The 19,734-nt window shown below is 39.0% G+C and overlaps 1 protein-coding gene across 1 annotated transcript in view; it reads left to right on the forward strand.

Moving 5' to 3' along the window:
• The first annotated feature begins 14,779 nt into the window (after nucleotides 1-14,779).
• The window catches only part of cachd1 (cache domain containing 1), an 86,772-nt gene continuing 81,817 nt past the window's right edge, over nucleotides 14,780-19,734 (forward strand). Inside the window, 1 exon segment of the mRNA XM_069704782.1 lies at nucleotides 14,780-15,354. Within this exon segment, the coding sequence (XP_069560883.1) occupies nucleotides 15,103-15,354 (252 nt within the window). The 5' untranslated portion in view covers nucleotides 14,780-15,102.

Raw genomic sequence — 19,734 nt, forward strand, 5'->3', positions numbered from 1 at the left:
GGAGTGTAAGACCCTTAAATGGCCCAAATGTTGAAAAGATTTTACAAGTTTCATTTCATAAGGGACCCTGTGACTAATGAGGTCAGGCTGTTCATTCTAATACTGCAATGAAATGCTAAAAGTTTTTAGGGTCTGTACTGAAGCAATGGCAGCACCAGAGCTGCATATTATAGCAGATGTCATCTGTAATAATGAATTAAAAAGAAGTAGGTCAGAGACAAATTGTTGTCAAAATGAATAAGGGTTCAAAAGTTTAATTTATTGTGTAAATATGATACGTCAGTAATGAATGCAGTGTGTGGGTGAGTGTGAGTAGTGATGTGCAAAAGCCATTGCTTAAATAACCGAGATTGTGGGCTTCAGTCAGCTGATTAGAAGAAGCGGGAAGAAAGAATTGTGAGTGAATGATGCATACATATAGTCTTCCTGATTCTGATCTTCCTTTCAAACAGGCAGCCAACAAAAGCTAAATGCTTTGTCTTTCCTTGAGGCAGCAGCCAGGGCACAAAAGCTCTCTGTCGTGAGTACTACCAGCTTTGTCCTTTAAAAAAAAAAAAAAATAGTTTACATGGTGTACATCATGTTATTAGATAGAAAAACGGTGTCGGTGTCAGTTAAATAGAGCAACCCATTTCATGCAGATGTGTATTCACTAACATATTCATTCATCCATTCTAGTAACGTCATTATAATTGTCTCAACAGCTTTACCTTAAACTTAAAGGGTTTTCAGTAGCCTATGTGTGATTGTTTATTCAAACATAAATAGAGAGCAGTACGTGTATCTTGAATACACGGCACAACCTAATGAGATTTGAATGACTGCAGCGACCGCATGGATTCTCAGTTTGTGTGTGTGTGTGTGTGTGTGTGTGTGTGTGTGTGTGTGTGTGTGTGTGTGTGTGTGTGTGTGTGTGTGTGTGTGTGTGTGTGTGTGTGTGTGTGTGTGTGTGTGTGTGTGTGTGTGTGTGTGTGTGTGAAATGCTGCACTCAGATTCAGAAAACAAACCTCTGTTAGAGGTGAAGAGATGGAGATCTTAAGACATTTAATAGTAAGGTGAATGCGTGTGTTTGTGTACAGAGAGGAAGTGTATAAATAGCTCTGGGATTAAGACCATAAATAGCCTTTAGCATGTACCTCAACTATAAATGATGCATGTGCACAAAGACGTATGTGTGCATATATTCCCCCACAAGATTTTTCAAAAAGCAAACATCGCTGCGTGTTCTCAACAATGTGCACACGCTGTACCTGCTAGCAGGACCTGGCTGTGCAGTTCAGTCGTGACGGATAAAAGCAGTGATAGTCGATAAAGCATCTATAAGTAGGACAAGATATGTTTTAGTCTGGCATTAATCCCTCTCTTGTTTTGGGGGCATTGATTATAAACCTATTACAGTTCAGACTAGATGAGATTCATTTCAAATGTTTACACAATAATGCAACAAACATCTAGAAAATGTCCATTTCTAAAAGGAAAAAAAAACAACCCCTCTGTAAAAACCTTCAGAATATATATAGTCATTAAACTGGGGTTTGGTGTGTGTAAGTGCTACTGAAGTGGAACTTTCTGGCTCAAAGTACAAGAAAAGAGTCATTTTGAGAAAATGGCCTTTAATTCTACTCAACATGTTTCACAGAATGAGGTTTTTTTCTTCTACTCTGAGCCAGAAATTTCCACTTCAGCAGCACTTATCAGACTCACCAGTTTTATTCTCATCTATATTCTGAAGGTTTTAAGAGCGTTGGGTCATTTATATATCACTAATGGCCTGTATGTTTAACCTCTTACTCCTAAAAACATGGCAAAAATGTATTATTTTATGGCTGTAGACATTTGGCTGTATTTTCTTATTGATGGAATAATACAAAATCAACAATCTCTTCAGTAAAAACCTTTGACTTCAATATGTAAATAAAATTGGACAACACATTTGTGCATATTTATTTAGATAATATCTAATTTGATTATTGAAATAAAAAATTTAAGAAAACTTGCAATAGAAAAAAAATATTGTCTTAATATAGGTGATCAAGTATATTTCATGGTGATGTTTGTTAGTTAAAATCTTTACACTTGTAGTGTTTTGCCTATAGAAGATATTTATACAAAGAGCAGATTTCATATGGTCCTCGACCTTCTAACGTACATTATTTTCAGAATATTCTCATGTCCTGTATGTGTATTTTGGTTGTTAAAATTGAATCAGTAAATACACTCCTTTTCTTCCTCCCCCTTCACTCTTCCATCACTCGTCATCTCCCCTTCTCTTAGTCTCGTCTAGCCTCCACTCCCTCCCCTCTCCCTCCGTCTCTCTCCTCCCACTCCACTCAGACTCTCTATCTAATAATCCATCCATCTTTGTGCTGGAATGGAGGTCTAATGCTTTCCATCTGTGTGCATCAGTAGTGGGGCTCCCAGGGCAAGGTCTGCCACTCTTTATTCACTCCCCCCGTCTCCACTTCAACTCCTTTCCGACAAAACCCAGAGTCTGGTTCCACTCAGCTCTAAAGTCTAAGATCTCACTCCACGCTGGGGCCCCTCCTGGCCTGAGGCAATAGGGGGAGGTCGGCCAGGCCCCGGGATCTGTTCTCCCTGGATCCTGGATCCTGGATCCTGGATCCTGGATCTGGGTCACTCTGAATCAGTGAGTCAGTTTGTCACTACTCCCAACTAGAATAATTTACAAGAATTTATAAGAAATTAACACTTAAATTAAGAACACTCAAAACAAGAAGATTTTTCATTATCTGCACATTAGGATCTTCACATTTAAAATAGAATTAAATAATGCATTTGAATTCACCCTAATATTAATTAAATGGTGAAATTAGTTTATTAGACACAGATGGTGGGGCTGCAGATCAGATAGTAATCAGCTCGTGTCTTATATCCACACTAGGACTATTTGAACACAGTTAATGCCTGTATACCTGGCCTTAGTATCAAATGTGATCTATGGGGCTATTCATGTTTTATCTTATTAAAGAGATATGAATAAGAAATATCCACACAAAAAATGGAACTCATTTTATACACCACATAGGCACCATCTATGATTTGACTTGATTAAAATAAAAGACAAAAGGAGCAAATCTCATTTCCATGCAGATCACACATGTTCTGTCTCGTTCTGGGATTCTGTGTTTCTGTGACTCTGTGCCAGGTCTTATTTGGGTTCTGAGGATTCAGAACATCGTGTTTTGCATGTGTTTTAAGTCCTCCCTTTGAAACATTGTTCTCATTTACTTGAATGAACAAATGCATTAATCGGGTGTTTGGCAGAAATATTGTCACGTCCTGCATCCTTCTACTTCAGTGAAAATAAAAATTAAAAAAAAAAAATCCACAGATAGTTGATTGAAAATAATTTGGATAATGGTTTTATAGTTGATCATTTCAGTCTTTTAAATTTCACCATTGAAACAGTTTTTCCAAAATGCCTTTCTCTGATAAACACTTTTTTTTTCTTTTCGGTTTTACTCAAGTTTGTTATAATTTTGTTTGATTGTGTGTGCAGTTCTTCTCTGCTTTTATCTCATGCAGCTGTCTTCAGTGTTGCTTGTGTGCCTGTTATTATCTTTTAACCTCTTTACGCAAAAAGTTAAAATGTCAAATGTTATTCCCTTTATCCAGCTTGTCAACTGTTATGATTTACTGCTTTTCACTATTATTAATTATAGTAAATCAAGTATCTTTAGGTGTTGACTTGTTGATCAGTCAATTTGAAGAAGAGTGGACCATAGCAATATGGTGATTAGAGCTTTTTTTTTTTTAAATGTTTTATGACAATTTAAGCCCCAAGTAGTTTATCGATAAATCAAAATAAGACACATTTATAATAATAAATTCATAATAAACTGCATTAGGAAACTACTTTACACTTTTGAATTTTCATTTCTTTTAAAGATAAATGATTTGAGCGTGATACAGACCACCCAGCAAAGCTACGTGTGGCATGTGGACAATGATGTTTAAAGACAGACTAATTGTATAGCGAGCAGCCCAGTCTCTGCAGGAGATTTTACAGTGTAATGACATCTTGTCATGGTGGAGGAATGCACTTGTGCCATCAAAGGGAATGTCCACCCTAAAACTGCATGCGGCCTCCATTGTTCCTCAGATCTTAGACTGTTTAAGGAAACTTTAAGTTAGTGAAATTGAATTCGGTTATATGAGAGTAAGAAGACATGATGAGTAAAACTACATATTTATTGCAACGTTAGCTTTCATTTGTAAGGATGTATGAAGTAAAAGTTATGTTTTTGGGTGGAATTCTGTGGTAACAAAAGTCATTGGTTTTAGCAAATTAATGGAAGAAATGGTTTGAGGGAGATTTTGCTCTGTGGAACAGCAGTGAGACATCCATACAGCTCTGTGCTCTGAGAAATGTTCCCTCTTTTATCTTCCTCCTCACACTGTGACCAACGCAATACTGCCGTCTCAACAAAACCGCCTTTGTAGAAAAGTCCTGATTTGGATTAAAAGCAGTGAGTGTGCTGTGTGCATAAGGCTCAAGGCCTCTTTCAACTTCACTGTGCAGAACTGTTGAGATCATATTTGTGATTATCATCGCTCTCCCTTATCCTGATGATCCTGAGTGAATGAACGTCTGTCCTGTATTCTTAAAGAAATAGTTTGACATTTTAGGAATTTAATGCTGCTCTAATGTCAGAACTGTGAATATGAGAAACTACAGCCAGCAGATAGTTAATTTAGCCGACAATAAAGACTGGAAACACTTCATGAAATCAGAAAAAAAAAAATTGTAGGCTAGTCTATTACCTACAAAACATAATTATACATGTGATTGTTAAAATGACAAATTTAAAAATTAAAAATAATAAACTATTGGCAGCAGATAGTTAGCATAGCTTAGCACAAAGATTAAAGACTGGAAACAGCCTAGCTTCATTCAAAGGTGAAATAATTTGCCTATTTCTAAAGCTCAAAGTAACACTGTTTATCTTCATCAGTCCGTCAGTCCGTGGAAAGTGGAAGAGTAAACCTATGGATAGAGCCAGGCTAGCTATTTCACCATTTATAGTCTTTATGGTAAGAAATTTATGAACTGGAAACAGGGGAAAGCAGCTGGCAGCTAAGTCTCTCCAAAGATGAAAAATTGTCAAGTTCATTGACCTCAGAAAGCTACAACTCAGCATTTTGACACTTCAGTTTTTGTGTGTGTAAAACGAACAAGACAAAGCATAGTAATGTGTGATATACACAGTATGCAGATTTGATTACCTATATGTGTTTTCTTGAGAAAGTGGTATCAATCTCGCAAGAAAAGCGAATGAGGAAAATAATCCCTTTCAATCTTTAAAGTCATCTGGTCTTTTCTTGCAGGTCACTTAGGCATTCAAGCAAACTCCTTTCAGATCTGCTCCTGTGCTTCGAAAGTTTGGTGTGAGCAGGAAGTGGATGTTGTAATTAATATTTTATCTTTACCCATATGTGGGGCACAGATTTGGAAACATGACACAACATAGCATGTTTTTATTTACCTCCTCCCATCCACCTCTTCCTGTCTCTCTCCTCTTCCTGTCCTCCTTTCATCTCTGCTCCCACCGTTCTCTTTTCATTCCGTCTCTCTCCCCTCCTACTCTTTTTGATATCTTCTTTTTTTTTTTTTTTTTTTTTTTTTTTTTTTTTACATCTGTGTCTCTACTTGCATGCAGCAAGTATCCTCACACACACACACACACACACACACACACACACACACACACACACACACACACACACACACACACACACACACACACACACACACACACACACACACACAGTCAAATACATGAAACATGTCTCATTATCTGTCCTGAGCAGCAGGCAGCTTTGTACTCATAGGCTACTGTTTGTTTGTGTTTGTTGTGCTGCACACATACATATATCTTCAGGTTTCCACACACCTCTCATACACGAGCACACTGAGTCATATTTTTTTTTTTTTACATCTCTTATCCACACAGATGTCAAACACAGCACTGCACAAAGCCACCGCCTCAGTCTTGAATAGAGCCAGAAATAGCATTGGGTTTGACTTGGAATCGGCTTAAGTCTTCAAAGAGAATTTTTTTTGATGCAGCAAAAGGAGTGAGAGGGAGATGGTGGGAGAGGGGTGAGAGAGGGGGCCAGAAGCTGAACGGAGAACAGAGCAGATCTGGTTGTTATATCCAGCTGTAAAAAAAAAAAAAAAAAAAAAAAAAAAAGGGGGGGGGGGGGGGGCAAAAAAAACTTCAAAGACTCTCGTTGCCATGGTAACTGTATGGTGCCTGCTTTAAAGCCCCATCCCCCCCCCCATCCCCCCAACACACATACATGTAGCAAATGTATTCTTAAAAATTGATGGCAGCTGAGGAGTGAAGCACGGTGAGGGGGCAGACTCGCTCCCTAATCACTTATTTTTCCATCTCCATCCCCTCTCTTCTCTTTCATGGATACTGTTGCTCTCCATCTTCAGCAGAGATTATATTGATGTTTTTAGTGATGGGTACGGCTGCAGCTAATTAAAACCCAATAGGGTTAGCAGCTAATGCAGTTAGCACAGTTACCCTGTGAAAAATGTTTGATTCTCTCTTATCTGGCAGCTCTGGAGTTGCTTCTTCACGTTCTTCTATACTGATGTTTGGGTCTTGTGCCCTATAATTATGAAATGCTATCACTTCATCACCAGTGGATCTAAATTCCATTTGTAATCAGATCCATCTCCCACTCTGTCTGTTTTAAAAAAAAAAAAAACTATTTTCACATTTGTGCAGACCAAGTTTTGCTGTGCTGCTGTCATTGGCTGTTGAGTTGATTTTTAAACACTATAATCTTTATTCTTTCAAAGTGCTAAGAGACGGAACTTGTTGTACGGACCGCTTACATTTTATTAAAGTTTTCCTGATCTGCTTTGATACAACTATTTTCACATGATAATTTTGTAATTTTATGAATTTCTGTCTCTCTTGGTCTGTGAATTGATACAGATAGCAATATCTCAACAAAGAACAGATTCATTGCCATGAATTCTCATTCATATTAGTGACAGTCAACAATTTAATAGGTCTAATACTTTGATTTTGGAATCAAAGTAACCTTTTGTCCTTGGAATTCCATTTATATACAACCAATTTGCAAAGCCAAATGAAGGAATCATCAGGCCACCTGTATGTTCATGAAAATGTTGACACCAAACTTTAAGAAGTGGCATATTCTATAATTTTCCACTAGAAAAGTCCAATATTGCAATACAATATGCTCCTTGAGAGTACTGCATTAAAAAGATCGAAGAGAAGGGTTTAGAAAGAGTCCACGGTGACTTACATTGAGATCCATCGTGTCAATGTTCAACCAAAACACAGTCTTTCCTTATCCTGAACCAAAGTGCTTTTGGGGCTTTTTCTTTTATTATTGTTCAAAAGGTCAATGCTTATGATTCACTGAGGTTCCAAGATCACCCAAACATAATGTTTTCATGTCCGTCTGTGACCCCAGAACAAAGTGATCCTTTCTGCTTAGTTGATCCATTCCTTTCTTCTTTTGTTGTGGCTCCGTCCTCTTTTCATGGCCTTGTGAAGCGCAGGGGTCTGTCATGCGTTAAGAAGAACTGGGTCTAGCTAGTTTGTTCCTGGAACGTTTCCTGTCTGCAGATGGACGGGTACCCAGTCAGTTCACGTCAGCTGGGAACTAGGAAGTTGTTTACTTCTGAAGTCATTTCTGTTTATATCACGGGGTGGTCACTGTTGTCCTGGTCATCAACAAAGGAAATCAGGTTAGTCAGTCAGGATCACTCTCTGTACTTGTATGTAAGCGGTGTTTAGAGCGCTTGAGTGGGTCATAAGTCACATATGGTTTTGCTATGGTCCTCCTGTGCTTATTATTGGCTGTTTCTCTCCCTGACGGGACGTAAAGAGAGGACGGATGATGATCTTCATTAACACGATGGTGTTGTTGTTTCAACCAGAGAGCAGCATTAGGAGCAGCTGTACCCAAAGCATTTCCTCCAAGTGGTTTGAGGCTGACCGAAGACCGTGTGGGAAGAAAGAGCTGTGGTGGGGGATCAGGGTCAGGCAACTTCATACCTTCAGTTAGTCACCTTACCATAATTAATGATAGCGGGTTGATTTTGATGTTTACAGACATTTTTTATGCTCGGATGGAGCGGCAATCGGTTATTTTTACAGCCGATACTTGTAGTGTGTCCCTATGTTATTAATCTGTTTCAACATGAAACGTGACCAGACTTTACTCATCAAAGGGTTCTTTGTGGAGCTGCAGCCAGTCCACTGTTGCATGCAGTACATGCACCAAGAAAGAGGACTACTGAATCTGCAAGATACGGACCAATAAACAACAAGCAGTATGGAGTAAAACTGAAACATCATGGTACAGAACAAGCAATACCCATCAGATTTAATCAATCTATTCAATTCAATTCAATTCAATTCAAAAAGCTGCCTACCAGCTCCTCTAAAGCTCAAGGGTGGTTGAATGGTGTGAAACACTGGACCTTTACCCAGTGGGCCAGTGTTTGAGCTCATGGGAAAGCATGAGTTCTAAAAAGTAACACAAGTATGTAAACCAAATATTTTTGGTGCGCTAACCCAACCATACTGCCACCACGTTTACCCCAAATCATGATCTTTTCTTTAACCTAACCATGTGTTTTTTGTCGCCTGAACCTGAGGCACCTTGTGTGTGTCTGTGAAATGCCAGCGGCCTGTAATAAAACCCACAGTATTTGACACCTTGGGATGAAAACAGGTTGGCCTAGACGATCTTCTCTTCTAGCTCTAGCCAAGAAGGTGACTAAGTGCATTTCCCAAAATGTTAAAAAGTTTGAATCCAATTTTCATCACATCACTTTATTGGTGTCTGCTGTTTGTAAATATGAATCTCTGCTGTGCCCCCATCCTACAAATTACAACAGACAAGCCTACCTTTTAATGGCCTGCCTGTGTCAAAAGATGTGATCAAACAGTCCTTTCCATTTGTGTACAAGTCCTATACTTAAAGGACTGATCTAAATTATACTGCCTTGTATGTGAGCATATATTTCCTCTGACTAAGTCTATACACTACACAACAGATGATCTGTGTGATTCTTGAGTGTCTGTGTTTATTTTCACCTGCCATTTCTTACTTGTGTACCATGCTTACAATGTTAGGTAAAGCCTTATTTTTTTCAGGAAGCGTGTGGCTGTAAAAGTCTAACAAGCCTCTAAGTGTCACTATCAACCTCCGTATGCAGTGATTATTGCAGTGGGGGATTGTCATGCTCAGTCAGTTGCATTTGGCGTTGGCTTTATTTACACAGCACGGGAAAATCCAATTGTAGCATTGTCTACTTCCCACACACAGAGACACCTACCCTAACAGAACACTGTTTTTATATTAAGAGCAGTGTAACCGCACAGAATCTGGTTCCAAATTTGATTGTAGATTACCACTTCCACAGATAACAGGTAATATTGAATTTTCAGCCAATTTTTTCCTGTTTACACACCAAAAACAAAAACAAATCCTACAGTCTTGCAGCAAGATGTTAAAAACACCAGTGTCTTCTTGTCTGTCTTTGATTAAGACCTCACTGCATCTCACCCCAAATGTCATTTAATGTATTCATAAATCTTGAATCGTGCACTAATCAGCCTCACTTTCTCCTCTTCTCCCCTTTATCATCCCAAACCAGGTTGCCTTGTGCGTCTGCGCTGTAATTAAAAAAATGCAAATGGGGTAAATCCTGTAAAACAAATCCTACTGTCTCTGTTAATGAAGACCCCTGACTGCTTTCTTGTGTAATTAAATATTTGTCTCTGAATAAACCAGCATCGGTCTCTCCACAGAGATATGCTAGTCACACAGCCACTCAGATTAGTAGTTTTACTGTAAGACTCTTTGGCTGAGCTGCAGTCTGAAAATGATCCAAGAGATAAAGTTGAAAAAACAAGGGAGAGCAAATGAAGTTGGTGTTGCGGTTCCTGTTTGCGTGACAGTTCACACCACATTTTTCTGCTTTATAAGCAAAAGATCTCTGTAGTGAAGGATACATTAAAAGACATTTCTCCTTACCTGTATTTTTATTGGAATCGAGCAAGAATTGTACACATGAAATTAACACCAGAGCAATCTTAAATGAAACATGACGTTTCTATTGCCCAATCAAAATGTACAAAATTACAATTAATTACAAACTTGTTTACTGCCACATATCATTGTAGTACCAACATAGACTTGAAAAATCAAAATTAAATGCCACCAGAATCCTGAATAATCCCCCCCTGTCTCTGTCTTCTCCTATTTACATTATCTTGCTGTTTTATGACGGACCTGTCGCTGAAGCTAATGTAATCCAACACAACAGTCCTGTAATAATTCCAGCATGTATGAATCTTGGTGTGTTCAGGCTTTAAGACCATGTTTGATTCAACTTTGTTATTTTGGAGGCTGTAATTTGTGATGCTGTGAAAATAAATTTATTATTTATTATAAGTAATGTAGCACAGAGTGACTCAGTCACCATTACCTTACCAGGACAGATGTGTGCCTCTAGTGTACAATAACATTGGTAAGAAATTGAACATGACATGGCTGGTGCTAGATTAGATCAGTGGGAAGAATGCTTTAACTTTGTTTAGTCGTTACGTTGTGGGAGGGTTATGGTTCCAGCTCAGTTCATAGATTTTTACACCAGGATGATGTCACAGAAATAAAACTCACTTTTCTATGCTTTGGGAAGGCTTTTAAACTTTCCGACATGTGTAAAATTGAAGAATTAACGTATCAACACTTCACCAACCAAGTCCTTAAATAACCAATCCCTCGTCTCATTTAAGTCCAGACAGGACCGTGACCCTGACCCATCTCTCTGAACATCTCTGCGTCATTGCTGTGAATGCACCTGCTTGTAGCAGTACGCACACGAACATGAGCATATACACACACACACACACACACACACACACACACACACACACACACACACACACACACACACACACACACACACACACCTGCAACATAACAGGTGTGGAGCAGAGAGAGTTGTTTTAAAAATCCTCCCAACTCATAAACATTTCTTCCGCCACCACAAGAGCTTTGATGAGGTCAGCTCTGCCTGTGGCTGAGAGGAGAGTAGAAGTGAAATTGACTGCGTAAAAAAGTTGTGGCATTTAAATTTTACTCTGAGTTATTTAAGTCTGCATCAAATTATTTAAATTTATACATTTCTTTCCAATATTTGCACAAGGATTTTCATATATTTTCTACTCTGCAAATATAGCTACTGATTCAGGAAATGAATTCCCTAAAAAAAATTTTTTTATTTGTTGCCTGTATAAATGCTGGATTCAAACACAATCTGCAAATAAATAACACTCGCCTGTGGAACTGAGAGTTGACGGTGCAACAAAACACTCCCTAGAAAACAGGGATTTTCTAGGGAACTGATAATGTATGTGGTGCACACACTAACATCTGTCCTCTCAACAAAAATCCTTGTGTTCACAAGTGTCCAAAAGCATCTGACGGCCATTCAAACATCTGATGGAGTCTGCGGCCAAAGACATACACAGGCGACCCATTCAAGAGCGCAGCAATGTCTGGAGTTGGGAACTGTTTTGCTGCAGACTGCAGACTGCAAAGCTGTGTTTCACACTTGCATTTTACAAGCAGAGCAATTCTTGTGAATGAAGTCTTCAGAGGACAATTGGAAGCAAAAGAAAAGTTCCAAAAATGAAAGAAAGTGCCCCAATAATGAATATATGTCCTGAAGAGGCAGCATCAGAAGCCACACCATCAATATTTTTCTTAAATGCACATCACCTTCACTTTAGGATTTGAACATTTAGTAAAATGACTTGTTCCAATGCAATTACTCATTGCCACTCACGTAACAATAAGAGATTATAGATTTTTCTGTCTCTAAACGGAAAACTGAAAACTACAAATATTTCTTCATTTGACAAACACTGAAAGTAATTTTGTTGAGTTATTTTGGCTTCAATGTGAATCATAGCGCGGAAGCTTGTCTGTCCTCATTATGATCAAAGCCATAACTAAATATGGTTGACTGACTGACTCATTGAAACATAGAATGTATCGATCATATTTAAATATGCCAACTCTCCAGCAAGGGACACATCATGAAGAAATAAAAAATAATCCTGAGACAGCTGATGCTAAACAGACTTACAATGCACCGGTGTTAGTTACTTTTGGAGGACTTAGACCAAACCTTCTGCAGATGGAGAAAAACACCCAGTTGTTTCAGTACTCTTTTGTAACAGGGCTGTCATGTTTGGTTATTCTTGCAGCACAACATTGATTCAACAGTAACTCATGATAATCTGTACGAGTACGTGTGGGATCAAGACTGAAAAGAAACGAATTCTTGCGTGAATGACATACAGTAGCAAAAAGCAGTACAATGCCACCGAGGGCCTCATTACGTGACCAACAGAGCTGGACAGAAGGTATGTTTTATGCCATCCCCTCTGTCTCTGCAGGCTATCTCTAAAAGTTAGGGATTGATTTAGCAGAAAGAGCTAAATTACCCCCGGTGGAAATCTGAAATGTGGAAGGACATATCGAGACACTGAGCTGTACTCTGTCTTTCTCTCTGACATTATGGAGGAACATGTTGAGTGCAATATATTGTTATGGTTGAGCAATATTTTGTGAGTTAATTATTTTACAAATAACTCCATCAAGCAGAAATTCCCGCCTCACCCACTCACTTTCTCTTTCAGTTGTCCAATAGTGAAAACCTTTCTGATATTTTCTAATATCATTTATTCTGGGTCTCTCAGCAAATTTTTGTTTCAAGGTGCTAGCAAGCACTTTGATGGACAAGACTGGATGTACATAGTGTTACAGCTACTTACAGCTACTAGTTACTAAAATCAACTTGTAAGGTGTATGTGAGGTATATTCAGTAGGACTATCAAGCCAAAATTTCCAACGCTGTCTATTACTCGACTGATGGTAAAGGCTTTCTTTCGTGAAATGTCATTTAGGCAGGGTGTTTGCAGGCTATTTAAGTCTCAAATTTACAAAACAAAATGGAAAAAAATGGCCTTTGAAATGAGCCTACTGAGTGAGCTTACTTTGAGTATCCCAACGAATGTGTACTTTTCCCCATCCAACAGCCGTGAAACTGACTTTTTGTGCCGGAATTAAATGTTGGATAACCAGAATATCTAAAAAAAAAAAAAAAAAAAAAAAAAAGTCCCAAGAAGCAGTGAGATGGAAGAGAAGAAGCCAGCTGTGCAGCTGCAGATCAAATCCACTCTGCAATCCAGTGAAGTAGAGAGAGACAAAGAGAGAGAGAGAGCACTGATTAGAGGTCAGCTGTTGAATGGGTTGGAGTGCTGTTACACTTCAAAGCCTCACATCATCAGCTTTGACTACAAGATTCCCTAACGATCCATTTATCTGTCATACTTCTTTATTTTGCAGTCAGCAATCCAAATGTGAATTGGCCAAATGCACCAAGCTTCTGCTCTTTTTCAGAGTAGTCCAGCCAAAGTCAAATTAAGGTTGTAGTGAAAACAAGAACTGGAGCTTTACAGGAGTTGAGGATCGGTGGGTTTTTACCCTGTACGGCTTTCATTCATGTTCTTCTGTAGTTTATATACCTGCAATTATTATATGGTGAGAAATTAACAATCTTCACAGAGATGTGAGAGCACATAAAATCACAAGTTTATTAGTGTCATGCCTAAAAGCACAGCGTCTGCTTGTGGATTTTTACATCCACTACACTGTTGGTTGTAACCAAAGGAAAGGTTTACTTTAACCTGCAGAAAAAAATTAAGAAGGCCAACTTGTTGGAGGAACCTGATGAATATTAATTACATATTAACTCTCTTTTAGCTGTTTTTTTCCACTTCAAGACAGAACTAAAAAAAAAAACAAGATAATAGTGGGTCAAATTATCAAATAATTTTTAGGACAATTTGGCTGCCAAGCCGATCTTTTAAAACCACCTTACCATTGCGTTCCTGTTACCTTTGTTCCACAACCACCACATCCCTGTTCAAAAGAACAAACATTGTGAAGAATTAAATACCTGCAATAAAAGCAAATACACTATTTTACCATCTGACACCGAAAGGCTGATTGCAGTATTTTAGACGCCATATTTACTTTAAATGTAAATTGCAAGAGGAATATTGAGTTTAGGTTTCCCCTTTTTCCTCCATAGAGTTTTTTTTTCATATCCAAACTGTTCTAAGGATAAATGGTACTACATTTTGCAGTGCAATGCCCTTTGAAACAAATTTGTGATTTTGAACTTAAAATGATTTATTATTTCCCCACCATTATTATATTCCCTGTTGCAGTATAGAGCCCTCAAGATTGGGAAACCAAATTTACAGTTAAGATAATATATGATGAACATTTCCAAGAGATTTTCTTTTTGGTGTCTGTTCAGAAATCTTTTGAAGGGGATCGTGGTGGATGGGTCGTTCACAAGAACTCGGAGAAATGGCAGTTATCTGCATTTCTACTTTCCTCGCTATGAATATGGTGGTTGCTTTACAAAAAAAAACAAAAAAAACCCCGCTGTAGTGGGCTACTTATGAGCTCGATTAAAAATAAAAAACTGTCCTCGTCGTATTTGGCGATTGGGAGGGTCGTTCCCCACCGGACCTTTTTTTTTTTCCCTGCAGCCTCTGAAGGCATCACGAATCCCTGATCCATTGATCGAGAGATCCAGGCGCCGGTTGGACTCCTTGAGTTTCCACGCCTCCTACTTTCACCCCCATTGTGGTGACTCTCCGGCTCACACTCACTTTGCCAGACTTCCAGGAGTTGGAGCGACCAATCGAGGAGGGAACACCGACAACGTAAAAAAAAAAAAGAAAAGAAAAAGCGTATCCTCATTCCCGCATGGATCTGCTTTCTACTCTTCAGGGATTTCAAGGAGGTGCGATGGTTTGCGTTGCAGGAAATCTTGGAGACTTGTACCGGGGAGAAAGGGCACACGTACTCTACGCTGCAAAGTTGTAAAAAGTAGTTTCCCTTGAAGTTTTTTTTTTTTTTTTTTTTTTTTCCGCCACCAGTTCACACTCGGTGTTTCTCCAGCCTGTGAACCCACAGCCATCATGGCGAGGCGGGCAAGGGAGAAACCTCTGGGGTTGACGCCGAGTACGCATGCCGCTTTTCGGGATAAACACCTTCGCTTTCACAGGGGCTGCTTGTCGGCTTTTTCGTGGAGCTTCGTGTTAATGTGCTCGGCTCTTTCTTGTGGATATTGCTCAGCTGAGACGGAGTTTTCCATCCTGGAAGAAGCGCAAGTTTTGGCCGAGCAGATGAAAAAGCTGTCCTCTCAGGAGCTGGGAGTCTTCACTATGCAGGTAAAAGCCAGATGTGGTGCCTTTTTAATTTGTTTTGGCGTAAATTTTTTAGATTTGTATGATTCGTGTCACTCGGAGTTGGAACGGGTTTACAGATCCTTTATGGCACAAACATAAAAAAAAAAAAAAAAAAAATAAAAAAAAAATAGGCCTACACACTAAAATAATCTAATAACCACAGAGAGAAACTTGTGGACAGAATGATTCGAGGGTTTCGAAACTAAGCTCGTATGGTGCCAGTGTTGCAGTGCAACAACAGGCGCTTTGAAGTTGGGACGCATTTATCTGGGACATCAACACGCTGGAGGTTTGGTGTTCTGGGCGGCTGATGGTTTAAAGTCTTCTAATCTAGACACATTTGATTGTACATCTCACACATTTTTTTTTTTATTTTTTTTTTTTATAGTGCGTGTTCGTCTGTGTCCTGAAAAGCGGCATAAACTGTCCTTCAATAAGAACCCAGAGCAGATTTCTTACAAATGAATGTCCCCAATAATCACGACTAATATCGGATAGATGCATCTGAAGACTGATTTATGTCATATGGTTTATGTCTGGTTTACACAGATGAGGACATGTCAACGTGCACATCAAAATGGGTGGTGTACCTTCCAGTCTGTCTCTAAACTCTTTAAGATATCCTGCACAGTTATCCGCAGACTTATTGTCCGTTCTCACTGCAGCAGGAAGGCCCATTCACCAAATCGGTTTTCCTTTTCACTGGAGGAACGTCTACAGCCGATACTGTTGATGATTAAATGCAAACAATCATATTTTTCCTGCATATCATGTGGATAGAAACACACGGTCTCAGCAGCCGTTAGATCCTAAATGTCTGCAACCATGGCTGCAACCATAGTGCTTGTTTTCATGATTGAATAGTCTCAATTAATTTGGGATGAATGGATTCATCGTTCAGTTAATAAAATGCCACAAAATGGTGAAACATGTCCTTCCACATGTTCCCAGAGCTCAAGGTCACATCTGCAGATTGCTTAAGTCTGACAAAAAGGAGAGTATTCTTGCTTAAATAGTTTTCGGTTCATTTTCTGTCAGTTATCAATCACATCAATAAATCAGTTCATCCTTTCAGATTTCACTGCAACTGTTTTTGTGGTGGTTCATTATGTGTTTTCTATTCCTGCTCTATATCAGACAGGACACCCATTATTTATTTTAAAGCTGTAACTATTAGAAGACTGATTGGTTAGTTGTTTTAACGGTTGAATTTATTGTTACTTTTTAAGTACAACGATTAAAAGACACAACTAAATGCTGTGTGTCTTAATCGACTTTTGCTCTGACAAGTGAATCGATCAGAGCGGAAATTACATTGAAAAAAAATGTGTTTTGAAAGCTAAGATCATTACATTTAAGTCTTATTCGTGCAAAAATATTAAACATTTCTTTACTTAAGCCTCCAATTTGACAGGATTTGCTGTTTTTGTTTGTCATATGTGATATTGAACTGAGTGTTTTTGGGCTTTTGGACTATTGCTGGGACAAAACAAGCAAATCAAAGATGTCACCTTGGTTCAATGTGACATTATTGGACATTTTTTAGTGTATCCGCATGTTGTATTGACCGAACACATGTTTTTTTGAAATTAGTGTTGCAGTCCTAATTGATTGTAAATACACAATGAACACAGCAACCATATCCATCTGTGCAGAGCTGCATTGAGCCACCAAATGGCAGGAGGTGCAGGGAGTGCAGTGGTGGCGGGTGCTCAGGGTGTTTAGCACTTCAGAGGCAGAGGAGCTCACAGACCCTGAACTCAGGCAAGGCAGCGGGGGAGCCCAGGCCCCAAATGGTGTTTCATCTTCTCTGCTTCCACACTGAGCTGCCTTCATCCCGGATCTGGGAATCGGCTTTGAGGGCTCCGTCTGATCCCACCGGATCCGTCGTTGTCACTGCTCATCCCTCCCCGAGCTCCAGTTTGTGCTCTCGCTGTCTTATTTTTGGTTCTTTCCATCATTTTCTCAGCTGTTTTTTTTTCCCCAGTCATTTTTCTTATCTGTATTATTCTTGTTTTCTTCTCCTGGTGGTGTAAATGCTCTGAATTAATGACTGTTTTTCTCCAATGACAATAAAATGTCTCACATCAGCTACAAAGATGTAATTATAATTTCCGGCTTTTGTCAATCTCACTTAAATTTTCATGCCTAATTTCAAATTCATGCCGCAGCAGACAAAATACAGCATTCAGCATCATTTCTGTGTATCGTGGGAAAACCGTTTTGAATTCTCAAGTTGTTGTATAAGCTGGGAAAATCTGACTTGTTATGAAGCTAATGTAAGTCGATTGAAGTGGTAGATTTCATGGGTTTGTCAGACTGGTTTTCACAAGTGTAAAAAATGTGCATCCAATGAAACACTCCGGATCGGTCTGTGGAAACAAACTGCAGGAATCTGTCTGCCATGCTGGTTGTGTGGACATGTGCTCTGGTGCTCGGATGAAGCCTGACTTGAAATCTGCATGTGTGCCAGTTGAACTGGATCTTTTTGTCTTTGGCATTTTCCTTCCTGGGGAGCTGTGATTTTTCATACTTTGGGATTTTTGTCCCCCCCCCCCCCACCACGCTTTTATCCAAACGTTTTATTTTGAGGGTCACAGCTGGCATCCATTATCTTTCAGAGGAATCCTGTGTTTTCTTTTCAGGGCATCAACACTCAACGCATCCTTCGGAAAAGATCTGAGGGTTTTGTTATCAAGTGAACATCCCTGCATCCCCATTTAAAATGTAATTCTACCCCGCTCCACTCCACCCCTCATTCTCTGGCAGATGTGTAATTTGAGGCTCGCCGAGTCACTGGGTCAACCTTGTTCAATCTGTCATTGAGTTACTCAATCATCAGGGGACATGAGGGTCTACAGTTGACACTTTAAGTTGAAAGGTCAAGTTTCCAAAGCTGTTTTTTCAGATTTATATTGTAGAACCTAGTTCTCGTGCAAAGTTTTTTTTATTATTGTCAAAGATATTATTCTGCTCCAGTTATGTACAGCTGCTTTTAATCTCATAATTGATTAGGGTCCATAACGTAGCAGCCCTTTACATAATGTCGGCGTCCAATTTTGCGTATTCTTGCCCCGCCGTTGGTTAGCAGTTGACTTGTTTTATCAATCATAGTTAACTTGCTGATGATTGGAAAGTAACACTGTATGGATCCAGTGGTGGGTCGACTAAAAAAAGGTGATCGGTTAAGCATAAAATTTACATTATAGCTTTCCTAATTCCATTTTTTTGCATGACCAGAAAACAGTCAAAGCAAACCCATATATAAACGGCATTTGCATTTTTTTTTCTTTCTGTATGGTTTGTTTTGTCATTGGCTGCACTAGTGACCCATTTTGAATGGTTCTAAAAAGTTCAGCCCGCCTGGTTTGTTTGCTGCATCGGATTGCCTCAGCTTGGTAGATAGCTAGAGTAATGTTGTTGTACAACATCATGTGCTGTGTCTGGAGGTGGAAAGAAACGCCGATGTTAGCTGTTGTTCAGCTTCCGTTTTACCAAAAGCGTCTCATGTTGGACGGAGGGGCAGACTGGACACTACAGCAACTCGCTATCGCCCCTTTAGGTGCGGTGTGGTAATACGAGACGAGGCGGGCATGCTAAACTCGGTAGACATCTGTGCAACACAATATATAAACATCATTGACACGACACCAACGCTGTTATTTCCTCACATGTAGTGAAGAGTTGTAGTTTATTTTTGAATATTATTGTACATACTGTAGCTTCCTGCTCTGAGAAATTGTTGTGAGCATATGTTAATATTTGCTCACAATCTTTTGCACGAAATTGAGAAATTTATTGAGAAAACAATCAGCACATTAATTGTTAGTTGTAGCCCCGCACAATTACTTTTGGTTTCATTTTAATTTTTAGTTTGAGGTGATTTTTATCCTTTACATAATGTATCTTGAACAGTATAGCCTCAAGCGCCATTCATCCTACTGTTACATTCTATTTCCATTACTTTTTCTAAATTTACAGAGGACATTTTCTTTGCTTTGGTCTGTTTTTTTATTTTATTTCAAACAGCCCCAAATAGGCTGTTTATCATACATCATTTTTTTTTTTTGCATCATTGGTTTGTTTCTGTCTGGCTTGTTATCTCAGACTTTGCTGGTTCACAAAGTGTAAATCAGAAATTTAGGGACAATCTTTACTTCAAGAAATAATTTCATATCATTGTGGATAATGTATGACACAGATTTCTACCATGCGACTCTGTGGCTGTTTTGAATGGAGACAGTCTTCACTGATATATGTAACTAATGAGCATTTCACTTCGATTTTCTGCGGCTTAAAGCTGGAGGTTTTACATGGCAATTTGGATTCAGACTTGGATCTAAATATGAAATTTAATCTCTT

This window comes from Brachyistius frenatus, unplaced genomic scaffold, assembly GCF_029030835.1.
Source record: "Brachyistius frenatus isolate BFR_SWC_R1_liver_20210118 unplaced genomic scaffold, ASM2903083v1 Contig_52, whole genome shotgun sequence".
Taxonomy (NCBI): Eukaryota; Metazoa; Chordata; class Actinopteri; family Embiotocidae; genus Brachyistius; species Brachyistius frenatus.